This window comes from Xenopus laevis, chromosome 5L (assembly GCF_017654675.1).
Source record: "Xenopus laevis strain J_2021 chromosome 5L, Xenopus_laevis_v10.1, whole genome shotgun sequence".
NCBI lineage: Eukaryota > Metazoa > Chordata > Amphibia > Anura > Pipidae > Xenopus > Xenopus laevis.
This window is the reverse complement of record NC_054379.1, coordinates 8367259-8382525: the sequence shown is the minus strand read 5'-3', so window position 1 is coordinate 8382525 and position 15267 is coordinate 8367259. Positions and strand designations below refer to the sequence as shown.

Below are 15267 nucleotides of genomic sequence, written 5' to 3'. Positions count from 1 at the left end.
TGTGTACAAATATTTGGAGCCGATAACAGAATCGGTATCTCCTTGGGACACTCTGGAAATGTGTGATGTCAGCTCATTGTGGTGCTGCTAATCTCCCTTCTCTCAGGCACATAAACCCTCAAGATGTAATGACTGAAATTGCCTGAAAATATGTCCTGTAGGCACCTCCTCACCCTTATGAGACGTCTGCAGTATGGATACAGGGACAAGGCACAACAGAAAGAGGAAATGATAAGGAATTGCTCACTTCCTCTCCACTAGAACTGGGCAAAAAATATATACATACTGTATGATATATTATATTATAAAATATGATACCATCTTCTTACTTAATGCATGATTCTTTTTTTATATGTAAGCAAATATTACTGCCAAACTTGGAATTTTATTATCAGCCAACCTTATTATTCACCAGTGTCCTGTAATACACGCATGAACCCCTCTTAAGGTAATCATACACATTTCACAACAGGTTGGACACAGAGTATTAGGGTTCCCACTTTGCTGTCATAAAATACCATTCAGAAATGGAGGGACAAGGAAAGTGACGTCACAATGGTGGCAACGTCATGTGGGCAAGATTTGGATTTGTTCTAGCAGGTCTAGGGATTTGGTTATGATGTTAGCAGAGATTTATGACTTTAGTGGTGAGTTGATGGGGGGAGGCAGAAGGGTAGCAGAAGGAAATACAAATTTAAACACCAGTCGGGTGGAAACTCTACCGAGGATGGTCAGCCCAGTGCAAGGATGGTAACATTTTATTATTCTGTTATCAAATCTGCAGGAAGCGAAGCAGCTTCCACAGATGCACCGACTATCAACTGTCACACTGCAAAGTGGTTTGGGATGATAAATAGGACAGACTGGTCTGTTGAGACCAAACCTTAAGCTGACATACATGCTCAGATGATCTGACAGCCAACCCAATCAGTGCAGGCTTGCCATCTCACTCAGAAACACGTTCATTTCGATGTATTCTGTAACACCGGTTGCTGGGGTGCCAAGTGGGCTCCCTTTTAACTGCATACAGCAGGTTACATTACAAACCCCAGCATACAGCCCATCACCGGATGTTGGACTTCTATGATTCAATAGTTTAACCAATAAAATGACCAAGAGTCCTATCAGTATGGGATATTAAGAAAATGAATACCATAAAGCCGCAATTAAGAGCTGCAACGGCAATGAAAATGCTGAGAGCAGTAAAATCTTTAAAACACCTGTCATTAAAAGAGCTGCTCACCTCAATCATACTGATAATGATTTTGTCTTCATAAACCAAGAACTTCTTGGCAAGAAGTGTGGTTCCTAATAAAGCTGCCCTGACTCGCTCCCCTATTCTGCAGCATGGATCTGCGCTGCCATCTGCTGGCTCACGGCTATTGCTGTAACTGACACTTTGATCCCGGGAGACTCCACGCATTCTACAGCAGTCAGGGGGGACCTTGTTTATCAGGGGACACTGACTCATTTCACGTCAGTATCAAGACATTCCTCCAGGCAATTGTTTAAATGTAGCAATCATTCTTGTGAGACAACTGATTCAGCAACCCAAGATGACCTAAGGATGTCCTCCCTATCGAAAGATACAACTACATGTTCCTTCCTACACTTTCCTGATGTCTTTGCATTGATTGAAAGACATGTTTTTTTCATATGGACTCATTTAAAAATGATCTTTCTTCTGACATATATATATGAGCTTTATATAGCACCACAAAATAAAAATCCTTTCCTTTGTTGACACAGAATTCTAGGAATGATACAGAGGTCCATTGTTCATAAAACCAAATAAGAAGGTTCCATCAGGTGAATTAGTAAATAGATATATATATGAAGACTCTAATTGACTTTCAGACTACTAGGGGCTTTTCCTAGAACTGGGGAATCTTGGGGCTACACTGCTACCGTGTATGGACACCTGCCAGGACCCCTCGATGGTGTTGCACCCATAAAAGTACAAAAGCACATATATTAACAGTTGTGTTGAGTCAACCATATCTGGAAGGCCTCAGGTTGGACAAACCATCCCTCCCATTGATAAGGGCCTGAAAAGTATGACCTGGGGTGTATAATCTCAAGCCTTTATCTACAATCCCAGTCACAGGGCATAACTGGTAAAATGATTTTCTCCCAGGAGCAGAAGCAGGATTCCCGAGTGCCTAGTTAAAAATGTAAGGTATTTGTATAAAGGCTCATGGGGTAAGTTTTCTGACCCAAATAAAACAATGAAAAATAAAAATCAACACAATACGGTTGGTTTGCAGGGCAGTGGGGTCGGTACATAAATCCCTTGACTCTGACTCCTCATTTTATGATACCTCTGACTCCAACTTCGACTCCTTTAAAGGAACAGTAATACCAAAAACTGAACGTGTATCAAAGTAATTAAAATATATATATAATGTACTGTTGCTCTGCACTGGTAAAACTAGTATGTTTATGCAGAAAGACTAGTATAGTTTATATAAACAAGCTGCTGTGTAGCCATGGGGGCAGCCATTCAAGCGCAGGATACACAGTAGATAACAGATAAGTACTACTATAGTTTATATAAACAAGCTGCTGTGTAGCCATGGGGGCAGTCATTCAAGCACAGGATACACAGTAGATAACAGATAAGTACTACTATAGTTTATATAAACAAGCTGCTGTGTAGCCATGGGGGCAGCCATTCAAGCACATGATACACAGTAGATAACAGATAAGTACTACTATAGTTTATATAAACAAGCTGCTGTGTAGCCATGGGGCAGCCATTCAAGCACAGGATACACAATAGTTAACAGATAAGTACTACTATAGTTTATATAAACAAGCTGCTGTGTAGCCATGGGGGCAGCCATTCAAGCACAGGATACACAGTAGATAACAGATAAGTACTACTATAGTTTATATAAACAAGCTGCTGTGTAGCCATGGGGGCAGCCATTCAAGCACAGGATACACAGTAGATAACAGATAAGTACTACTATAGTTTATATAAACAAGCTGCTGTGTAGCCATGGGGCAGCCATTCAAGCACAGGATACATAATAGATAACAGATAAGTACTACTATAGTTTATATAAACAAGCTGCTGTGTAGCCATGGGGGCAGCCATTCAAGCTGGAAAAAATGAGAAAAGGCACAGGATACATAGCACATAACAGATGAGCCCTATCTAATACAATGGTGTTTTATCTGTTATTTAACCTGTGAATGCAACTTTCCTAGTCCATGCTAACAGTATATTATATGTTAATTACTGTAAAATTATTTCATATTTTGGTGTTTCTGTTCTGTAGAGAAAGTGGTTCCTGCAGCTGCTGGTGTGTTGAGCGAAGAGGGCCAAGAGGAGAACTGACTGATAAGCAGTTTCAATATATCTTTGTGAAAAATATATTATTCTTAAAATCTAGATGGGGGTAACAAAAACGATTTTATTGTGAGGCCCAGCTGCAAGCTCTGTCTCACCAGACCGGGTCGGCAGCATATTGATCCGTCTATGTGCCACTTTTGATGGCTTGCCCAAGAGATACCGAGTTGAATATCAAGCAGTTTGGAAAATCCCAGCATTGGTAAATTGATGTGGTCTTCTCCAGCCAGGTCTGAATAGATCTGCATTAGGATGGACCAATGTTGGACAGATCAGGAGGTATCGTCATATCACGGGGGTGTGGCCAGCAGAACATGGCAAGGAATAGGCATCTCCATAGAAGGATAAAGCCACAGGTTTTCATATAGACTGTAAAGAGAGGATCCCTAACCTTTTTTACTCATGAGCCACATTCAAATGTAAAAAAAGGGTTGGGGAGCAACGCAAGCATTCCTGGAGGATACCATAGAAGGCCTGTGACTGCCTATTTGGTAGTCCCCTATATGGACTGGCAGTATAAAGGAGCCGTTTGGCAGTACACGTGGTTTTTATACAACCAAAACTTGCCCCAAGCCTGGAATTCAAAAATAAGCACCTGCTTTGAGGCCACTGAGAGCAACATCCAAGGGGTGGCGAGCAACATGTTGTTCATGAGCCACTTGGAGGGGATCACTGCTATACAGAGACATTCCTTAAAGACTATGCCTGGAAACGAGGCACCGCTCGCACACCCTGGCCTTCAATCCTAGACGCCTGGTGCACGGTGAAGGAGGGATCGGAACCCTCCCAAAATGCAGTAGAAGAAAGAATTTCACTGGCAATCAAAGGCAGGTGCAAGCAGGGATATACCCTTGTTTTTTATTAGCAGAAAAGGTGCAACGTTTCGGGGTTGTACCCCTTTGTTTTGAGTGCCAGTGAAATTCTTTCTTACAAAGACTATGCCGCCATATGTATGACCCTGTACTACAGCGGGAATATTGAAGGGTATAACCCTTTAAGTTACACAAGCCTATGGGGCGAAATAGGAAAATATTCACAGCATTCAATTTACCTGCCTATTTATCCAAGGATGCAAACAGAGCAAGGAAGATAAATATGCCCTTAAATGTCTTCTGTAACTACAGGAAGCTCAGAAGTTTCACTCTGGTGAACTTTATTCTCACTATTCGATAAATATACAGCTATGTCTGAGACTAAAGTATGGTTACTTTTACTAAATGGTTTTCTTTCACATGCATTTGCCTCCTACCAGGAGACATTGGGTACAACAGACAGTAATACATTTTGGAATGTTCCTTTTATATGGAATGGATGAAACTGGATCTCTTGGAGACATGGGCACGGTAAGCGTCAGGTGACGACAAATTCAGACCAGATTCCAAGTATCATTCCATTGTGTTTATCTATATAAATTCCAAGCCTCAATCTAACTTCATGAGGTGGCACACACCATGACCTCCACTCTACACACACTACTCTTAGCTAAGGTTTCCACATATACACACGCCTGTATTGATATCCCATAGTAGAATTCCTGACCCGGAATAAAATAAATATCACTGCATAAATACCGTAAGATGTTTAACTTGTACACTCAACGCTTTCATGGTCAGAAATGGTTTTCTTGGATTTTGTTTCATGAAGAAGTCTTAAGTCAAGTTCAATGCATTCTTGTTATCAAAAGAATACTTCATTCAAGAACCTGCCGGTATCTGGTTTCCTCTAAGATTATTGGTGGGTGTCCTCAAACCTGTTTCATCTGGCAGCCTGCGTTATATTAACATTTATTTGAGGAAACAGGGCTGCAACCCACCTCACTACTGGGATTTCAAATTGCAGAAGAAATTTTGTAAAAACTTTTGTGACCACAAACTTGATCTGCTTGCAGAACTAATCAAACAGGTCTTCTAATTACATCGTTAGCCAAATAATTCTTGAAATTTTCCAAGAATTTTCCAGGCTGGACTTATTATAAAGAGGCCTAGATTTACTAAAGGACTTAAGGATTTTATGAGTAAGGAGCAGTGTGTTTAAGAGTCTACAAGTAAAAGGCCTTCAAGCACAACCCAAAATGTTGGCTGCAAGCAAAATATTTAAAAATCAGCTTTGATAAATACAATAAAAATGTGGATATTGTCTTCTAAAACTTGACCTATGGCGCAAATGTTTTATCTTTTTTGTAGTCACATAGACCACAACATAACAGCACCACCATATTAGGGAACAGAAGTGGAGCATGTACAGTTTGAACATGGAGCTTTTGCAGAGGGCTCAACATGCAGCTATGTTAGGAAGAAATTGGGGTGAAAGCCTATTTGCTTTCCAAGATATCCCTAAAAGCCCAGTCTGAAGGTCAACTAAGATATTTAGGGTAAATATCTAATTGCTGCCCATGATATACTTGATACAAAGGCTGAATGTACACAAATAAAGGAGAACTAAAGCCTAAAATGAATATGGCTAGAAATGCTGTATTTTATATATTGAACTTAAGGTGGGCATACATGGGCAAATTTATTTTTGGTGACCTCTTCCACCTTGAGTGGGCGATATCTGGCTGATTCAATCACAATTCGGGGAATGCAAGCAGTCGGTGTGAGAACAGCATCAAAGAACCAATGCAGTCCTCGATCCAACAACATTTTTAAATCTATACAGTCAACATCCGGACATTTTTCAACCAGAAATCGGACTTGGAAGCCCACCAGAGGGCACCATACACTTAGTCTGTCAGTAGCTTTTATCAACCAGTGTATGACCACCTTAACTGTGCCAACATAGAGGATGCATGCATTCAAAGTAGTTCATAGGCGTTTGCTATCTTGGCTGTCAGTGCAAGTTCCTCTAGAGACCACTGCAGTTATTTATAGATATTGTTCCTATATAATTCAGCCAGAGCACACTTAAGGGGTGGATCAGCATCCCACCAATATCTCAACAGGAAAGAATAACCAACACACAAGGGCAATTCCAGCTGGGGAGATCCCTGTGTTTATCAGGCTGGGCTAAGATAGGAGGGCACCCAAGACAAGTAGACAAGAGTGGTTTTGTCTCATTTACACACTGTGAAAAATGCTGGCAGCCGGCAGTCAGCCAACTCCAGGTAGTCGCACCATTTCCCTCATGGGATAGGCAGAGAGAAGAGGTTCATGCCTAGCGCCCCAACACCATGGCGCTTGGACATTTGCCTCTTCTTCCTATACCTAGTTTTGGCCCAGGTGTTTATGGTGTCAAATACAACCTTTCAGGCATGACCCTAAAAGAATATAATTGGAACCACCATTCCGTGCTAGTAGTTTGTTCATTAATCTTAGGGGGTCATCAGAAAATGAGCATAAAATGAGATTCATGTGTCACTGAAGCAAATACTACAGGGCTAATTATTATACTGATTTGGAAAGCTTTGGTTTCTGAGCTGCCTTGTAATGTGAATCTGAATTAATTACCTAACTACTTTATCAGCCATGTATTGTGACTTTTACATTATACATATGGGCAATTGACAGCAGCCCAGACCATGCGTGGGTGAGAAGATGATGGGGGTGGTTATTGAAGGCATCTTCAGAGGCCAGATCTTCATTGCTAAAGTACCTTGATTACCTTTTGATTAGTACAAAAAGCCCTATAGTATAATATAGCATGTCTACCCTACTCCTTTGTTAAGTTTAAATTCTCCTTTAAGCCCTTACAGTTCAAGCCATATTTTGGAGATGAAATGCCAAAGGAGGCTTGAGCTGACAAAAGTCCAGCATTGCTTGAAACTGTCTGAAGGGATCTACGCGGACTACAGCTAAAACCAGACTGGCCAAAGACGAAGGGAAAAATTCACCAAAGGGCAAATTTTCGCCTGTGAAGGGTTCTCCACAGTTCGCCAGGCGCTAATTCACTACCACTATGCTAATTCACTAAAATGCAAAGTTGCGTCCCTGCAGCCGAACTCTGGCGAAGTTTCACTAGCGTTAATTCGTCAGCATGAGAATTTCATAGCGATCTTTCACTAGCGTTCATTTCTGCCTAGTGAAACACTTACGCTTAGGTCAATTTCAATAGGGCGAGTACATATAGGTCATATATATATATATATATATATATATATATATATATAAATATATATATATATATATATATGTCTTTATTAGAGATGTTGGTGCAAATGCTTGAAGTGGCCACTTATTATTACAAATGTCCAAGAAAGCAAAATACAGACAAAAGAGACCCTCTAACGCCCTAGACATGAGCCCACCCTAAAACAAATGTGGCATGCCCCTCAAATGGTTAAAAAAAAGTCAAAATAAAATGTTTTAATAGTTCCAACTTTTAAAGACAATCCCACTTTAAAACATGAAAGCCACAGTTTTTTAAATTTTTTATGACTTTTCGGGCATGCAGGATATGATGTCACTGACATAAGATTGAGGAGGAAGTAGCTTCATCTTATGAGTTCACCAAGTGTAAGCTGGCGAAGGAAACTCATAGGAAAGAGGCAATGTTCTGTAAAATACATTTTAGTGAATTACTGGAGTAACAATCATTAGTCTGAGTGAAAAATCGCCTGATTAAAGGCGTGAAACTGCGCTAGCGACGGTCTCTTCCACTAGCGAATTGTCCTCTACACCTGTTAGTAAATTTGTGATGTCCCTGCAGATGGGATTTCTGGCAAATTTTCGCTAGCGTTGGCCACTTCGCCCTTTAGTAAATCTGCCCCAAAGATTCCGTGTATGGGTGAGGACATTGGTCGATCCAGAAAATTATTTTATTAATTTAGTTTGCGTGCCGAGGCCAATACAAGAATGCTGCCATTTTTCAATTGGTTCTATTAAAGTCTTCGAAAGTCATATAATTGTTATCTTGCAGGAAAAAGTAGTAAGTTAGCTCTCACCCATATCACTATACACCAATGTGCAGCTACACATGGGCAATACAGCCTCCGCCCGCATCTTTATTGAAATTTAGAAATCAAAGGGGATGCAAAACTGTAAAAAGGTATATTTTCCATTATATGTTCTTTGCTGCCCTGAAACTAAAGGCTTTATTTTAGAACTAGATTTGCTCCAATCTGAGCAGCTGCCAAGAAATCCGCAGACCGGTGTCATTAAGCCTGATTAATATCATATGCTTGGCCACTTTTTTATTTTATTGCATTTAGAAGGGTTGGTGATTGAAGCAGCAGATTAACGTTCCAGGCCAGATTCCTAGCTCGGGGGGACGAAGGCAGCAGAAACAAGTAGAAATGGTTTTTTTTGTAACATTAGGCTGCAGATAAATCCCTGGAAGCAAGCAACGTTCCCATATTGGTGTTGGCCCGGACATTGTTTTTCACAAGCCATGTTCGTTTCAAGAGGTGCTTACCTATTTTTCTTGGATCGCTCATCTTTTCCTCTTTTGACGCCAAATATTCGTGTAATCAGTGTGCTGAAGAGGAGCGTGGAGGAATTTCGCACCTAATGTAAACAGAAACCAGTTTAAAATATATAAAATAAAAAAAAGGAAAACAACTTTCAGATGACTACACGGTTTCTCTGTCAGAGCCCAGCGAGGGTTACCCACACTTGTAGGTCTTGGTAAATAGCAAGGAAAACCATAGGCCCACACAACTTTTGTGGTAATTTTCCATAATACAGTAGCAACTAGAAATAACTAGATTTTTTTTCAACACTGCTAAGTGTTCAGTGTCTGAGTTGTTGTTCCAGAATAACAGGAGATGTCTAAGTGGCTTTGTCCAAGGCCACCACAAGGTAGCCTTAATTGGGACGGACAATGAAATGTAGATGATGTGGGCCACAGTGTACAGAAACATGGTTTGTACTGTAGCTGCATCTCTTCACACAACTGCCCTAGTCTGGCCCTACAATGGCAGCTGTACCTCCAGAGACTTCTGAAGTTACAGTCTGGTCCTAAAGATGGTAGCTGTTCCTCTAGAAAAAGTCTGGTCCTATAGGCGGTAGCTGTTCCTCTAGAGATCACTGCAGTTACAGTCTGGTCCAAAAGATGGCAGTTGCTCCTCTAGAGAGCGCTGCATTTACAGCATGGTCCTACAGGTGGCAGCTGTTATTCCAGAGACCACTGCAGTTACAGCCTGGTCCTACAATGGCAGTTGTTCCTCTATAGATCACAGCATTTACGACCTGGTCCTACAGGAAGCAGTTGTTCCTCCAGAGACCACTACTGCAGTTACAGACAAATAAAATCTGTAATGGACTATTTGGTAGCCCCCCTATGTGGACTGGCAGCCTACAGGAGGCTCTATTTGGCAGTACACATTGGGTTTTAAGCAACCAAAACTTGCCTCCAAGGCAGGAATTTAAAAAAAAAAAACCTGGTTTAAGGAGAGCAACATCCAAGGGGTCGGTGAGCAACATATTTCTCACAAGCCATTGGTTGGGGATCACTGCTCTAGCGACCCCTGCAGTTATAGCTTGGTCCTACAATGGCAGCTCTACCTCCAGAAAAAAAAACAAAAGGCTTAAAACAGTAAAACTTGATCATATTGTGAAAATAATGTAAAACGTGTATATTGTATATAATAATGTTGCCTGACCGGCAACCCTTTGACACGCACCCACCGATACCCACAACCTACAGGTCTACTTCTTTGCAGCTAACCCCTGGGTACCCGATCTGCTGCTAAATAACAAAACACACAAGCCCCATGTCCCAATAGGCTAAGGTTACCAGATCATGTATAATATGAGGGATATGCATCATAAATACAAGTTGCTAGGCTGCATATAATACTAATTGCAATGAATGTAACCCCTCTAGTTTCTCCAACAGTGACACTGATCTTTCCATATGAAATAGTATGCTACACTGCATCGGTTCAAGGCTACCTATATACTGTAGGCGTATGTAAAAGAAAATAACGATTATGATGATGATTAGTTCCCCTTTGAAGGAAATGAGCGTGTGGTGAGGGGCTGAAGAAGGGGGTTTTTGGCATAAAAAAAGGAAGTGACAAAGTTGTAAAGAATTAAGGCTAAGAGAGCTAAAAGGGGAGAATTAGCAAATGAGCAGGTCAGAGATTTCCTGGCCCACAAGTGGATACAATGGGCCCAGTGTGGTGGTCACATTAGCCTGGCTATGGGTGAGTGCAGATAAGTCATTAAGCGCAATGTCAATACTGCCAGACACATGTGACGTCCTTAATGTATTAAAGCAGATGGGCAGGAAGAAATGTTAATTAGAGAAGGAAACCAGCGATGGGGAAAAGCCCTGTATCAACACAAATACATGTAAGAACATGGCAAGGGCACGGCTACATTACTTCCCCTATAGTTAACGTTATAGGGTCTCTGCCCCGAAATCTGTCTAATGAAAGAAAACATTTCCAATATACAACAAACATTGTCAATGGTTACAAAGTTATTTGTAAATGTAATTGCTATTGAAAGCTGTATTTGTTTATCCTTTTCTGTTCTCTGCTTCTGAATCAATGGTCCCCAATTCTGTTCTCCTCCAGGGTATCCACTTACTAACGCTGTCCTATATTGTTGTAAGAGAGGCAGAACCGACAGTGCAGTATTCAGCCAGGCAGATGCTGCTTTCAGTTATAACTTCATTTCATATCTAGGGGCATTTTCCCTTTACAGATTTAGTTGTCGCATAGGACACATGGGGTATATTTATCATTATCCAGAAAGATCCGAATCATGGGAAGGCCATCTCCTATAGACTGCATGGGGTAGATTTATCAAAAAGTGAAGTTAGAAGAGATCGCCACAGTCCTCTAGAGTGAAATTCTGCCACTCTCCATTCATTTTTATGGGACATTGAAAGGCGTATTTATCAAAGGATGAACTTTCACTATGACCCATTGATAAATACTCTTTTAAAAATCCCATAGAAATGAATGGAGAGTGGCGGAATTTCACTCTAGAGGACAGTGGCGATCTCTAACTACACTTTTTGATAAATCTACCCCATGCAGTCTATAGGAGATGGCCTTCCCATGATTCGGATCTTTCTGGATAATGGGTTTCTGGATAATAAATCCCATACTTGGACTTCTTTTTCATATAGAAAACTATAGTAACCTTGATATTAAGAAGTATCAGTCTACGTGTATGCACCAGCAGAGGAGCGCTGTATATTTTACACATGACTTACTCTAATGGTGGCCATACACGGGGAGATTAAAACTGCCGATATCGGTCCTTTAGACCAATTCGGCAGCTTATCTGCCTGTGTATGGGGGCTTCTGACGGGTCTTCCCGATCGATATCTGGCCAAAATATTGATCAAGAAAGGTTTAATTTTTCAGACGATCGACCATCTCCTCATTGTAATCCAATCGTTCGGCCCAAGGGCCGATTGTCGGATTAACCCAATATAGCCCTGCTGTTGGTGGGCATATCGGGGGAAAGATCCGCTCATTTGGAGATGTCGCCAGACAAGCGGATCTTATAGTGTATGGCCAACTTTAAGTGGGCCCTGTGGAGTAAACAGAATTTTCAAACGTGACTTGACCCTTGTGCATTGATAAAAAGCTCTGTCCCATAGCACAATGATGGGCAGGTGAGCCATTTTAAAGTAGAGATCACTAGGGGGCATCCACCTACTTGATTTTGGGCAAGAACAGAGTACTGGTTGAATGTTATGACAGGGGGAAGGGTGGCCTATGAAACATGACTCTAAAAATATGTTAATTTCAATGTGGATATATTGACTGGCATTTAGAGTGAGTGATTTCAAGTATCATTGTGTAATCTCAAATGATATACATAAGACCCACAAGTCCATAAGGGAGCTATGCACTGTCTATAGGTGGGCTAACCAGACTTACTGTATCCAGTAAGTAAGTCTGACCTTTCCCTTGTGTAAACTGAACAGCTGCAGGAGGGGGACATACTCAGTGGGGTTACTAAGAGCAGAGCAAGGTGCAAAGTGTAAATAGTAGACACAATCCAAGACTCACTGCCACCCCCAAGCAGAACATTTTTTAGCCCACCCCTCTGCGCTCCATTCACAGTTCGGGAGTACCGGCTGCAACAGAGCCCAGTACTTACCACCTGTCCTATGGAAGTCTATAAGGACAGGGCTGTGTTGCAGCTGCTTTATTCAGCATGGAGGTCCCCAACCTTTTTTTACCCGTGAGCCACATTCAAATGTAGATAGAGTTGGGGAGCAACATAAGCATGAAAACAGGTCCACAGGGTGCCAAATAAGCTGTGGTTGGCTATTTAGTAGCCCCTATGTGGACTGGCAGCCTACAGGAGGCTCTGTTTTTACAACCAAAACTTGCCTCCAAGCCTGGAATTCAAAAATAAGCTCCTGCTTTGAGGCCACTGGGAGAAACATCCAAGCGGTTGGTGAGCAACATGTTACTCATGAGCCACTGGTTGGGGTATTATTACTTCAACACAAGGTGCAGCCAAACCCCAGACAGAAGTGCTGTATTAAAAAGCACTAAGGACACCCTTTTACACCCCTAAGTACTTCCTCACTCCAGGGTCATAGTAAATTAACCTTAAAGTATCAGTGTTGCCATGTCAGCCTTCTGTAAATAATATCCTTATAAACGGTGCTTAGTCAATCGTTATTGACATCATATTGGTTTTATATGGTCATGGAATTCCTTGGTAACTTATAATATCCTTAAATTTTACAAGGGTGGGAAATTTATATATTATATCATTGTTATTATTATTCCCAGCATTATATTATTCTGTTTGTTCGGGTTGTAGACAAACTAAATAGTAATAACTGCTTATACTTTTTAAAGAGACCAATATGGTATTAATCAGGGTGTTCAAAGTTTAGTTTTCCTAAAACCCAATGTCCTAGTTTGTCTAGAGGTCTAGTGCCATTAGTAAAACATGCAGTGTATAGCTAGCGCGTCTGGTAGCAATTACTGATCTGCGGTGGAATGCCTTGGCTATTTATTGCTCTATTAGAATAACCATGTCCCAGTGCTAAAATAATCATTGTGCACAGAGCATGGGCCTTGACAATCCTCCCACTCTTTGTTTATCCAGGCCCATTAACGTGTCCTTCGGAGGCTTATTACGGAACGTTCAGTTGTACGGAATTCTAATCAAGAGAAGAAATGAACCAACGTGACACTTTGTGCAGGAGTCTTTGTGGGAGCACAATGGGGCCTTACAGTAGTGGGTGCCGCTAATCAGTTTGTGATGCCTATCTGGTGCCATTCTGCTGAGGAGGCAACTTTTCAGCTTTTATTTCCCACAGATAGCTGCATGTGTGTCTCCTTTACCCACTGGGTTTTGCAATCATATTCATAATTGTCTGGCAGTTGCTGCCAAGTCCAACAGCCCCATTAACTCCTGCACAGCTCTCCCGGGACGGCCGGGTCAGAATAAGGGCACAATAACAGGGATTTGCCCCGGGCCCTTTGTCTCAAAGGCAAAACCTTGGCAAAAGGGCAAATTATAAATGAACAGTAAAAATATTTTCTATATTCGTCAGAAATGTCCAGCAAGTGCAGCAGGCTGGATACGGTAAAACTACAATTTCCTGCATCGGCCCTAGAGATGTGTTGGGAATTATATTTTTTTTTTCTTACCTTCCTCTGCCAACTTTGTATTAGTAAAACATATGTACTGATGATAAAGCTATTGTTCAGACTGGGTTATTTATCGGAATCCGAATTTTTCAGATTTTTTGAATAAAAAAGTCAGTCCAAACTAGAATCCACGATTTGACCTTATTTATTATTAAAAAAGCTCGATTTCATCGGTTGAGGAAAAAATGCAATAAAATCGAGGCAAAACCTGAATCGTACTATTTTTTCAGCGTTTTTTCTAGGGATGCACCGAATCCAGGATTCTGCCTATTTGAGCAGGATTCCGGCTAATCCTTCTGCCCTGCCGAACCGAATCCTAATTTGCATATGCAAATTTGGGGCGGGAGGGAAATCGCGTGACGTTTTTTCACAAAACAAGAAAGTAAATAATGTTTTCCCCTTCCCACCCCTAATTTGCATATTATTCGGATAGGTATTTGGCCGAATCTTTTGCAAAGGATTTGGGGGTTAGGCCGAATCCAAAGTAGTGGATTCGGTGCATCCCTAGTTTTTCCCCAAATCGCTAGGTCGGATTTTCGGGCTAATTCCAGTGTGGTGCACAGAAACTTCAAAATAGGATAGGGACCTCTAACGTTGACTTATACACAACCTCGGCAGGTTTGAGATGGTGGATTTTCGGATTCAGGTATTTTACTGCATAAATCTGGAAGAATTTGAGTTTAAAAAAAAAAAAAAAAACCCGTAAAATTTGAGTTTAATAAATAACTCCCTTAATATGCAGATTCGATTTGCATTTTCTAGGCTGCACTTTATTTGAAATGCATAAAAAGATCAGTAGCAAAGTGTATCGGAACATCTTCAATATCATACCGCACTTGTATGCAAACTTACTTACCCTTAGAGATGTCAAATTCAGCCTTTCAGCTATTCTGTACTATCGGTACCTGCATCCTAGAAGCCCATGGCTTCCTTCTTCTGTACAATAAATGGGCTTATAGTGAAGAACTAAAAAGGGACTTTTCCCAGAAGAGCTTCCGTTTTAAAAGCTTTAGGTCTTGTAACCCATAGCAACCAATTAAACGCTAATATTCATTGGTTACTACAGTAAACCAATAATACTATACTCTATACTATATTCATAATGAGTCCCACCAGTGGCGTAACTAGATGTTACTGGGCCCCACAGCAAATTAATTTTAGGGCCCCAAACATATCCAGAGGTTGTCCTGTTTTACCAAAATGTATTGAAATTGTATATGAATTTGAGCCTCATGGGGCCCCCTATACCTATACCCTGGGCCCCCTGCAGCCGCAGGGTCTGCTTCCTCTATAGTTACGCCCCTGAGTCCCACTATCATTCATCCAAGTTGACATGTACAAACTGTGGGCAAAAGTGGGGGGTAAGTCATTGAGGGGCATTTATTAG

At 41.2% G+C, this 15267-nt stretch overlaps 1 protein-coding gene across 2 annotated transcripts in view; it reads right to left on the bottom strand.

Moving 5' to 3' along the window:
* The window catches only part of LOC108716087 (thyroid adenoma-associated protein homolog), a 285703-nt gene that overhangs the window by 161499 nt on the left and 108937 nt on the right, over positions 1-15267 (bottom strand). For both annotated transcript variants that reach the window (XM_041562504.1, XM_041562505.1), the window contains exon 26: positions 8708-8799. In XM_041562504.1, coding sequence (XP_041418438.1) covers positions 8708-8799 — 92 coding nt within the window. The remainder of the gene's footprint in view (positions 1-8707; positions 8800-15267) is intronic.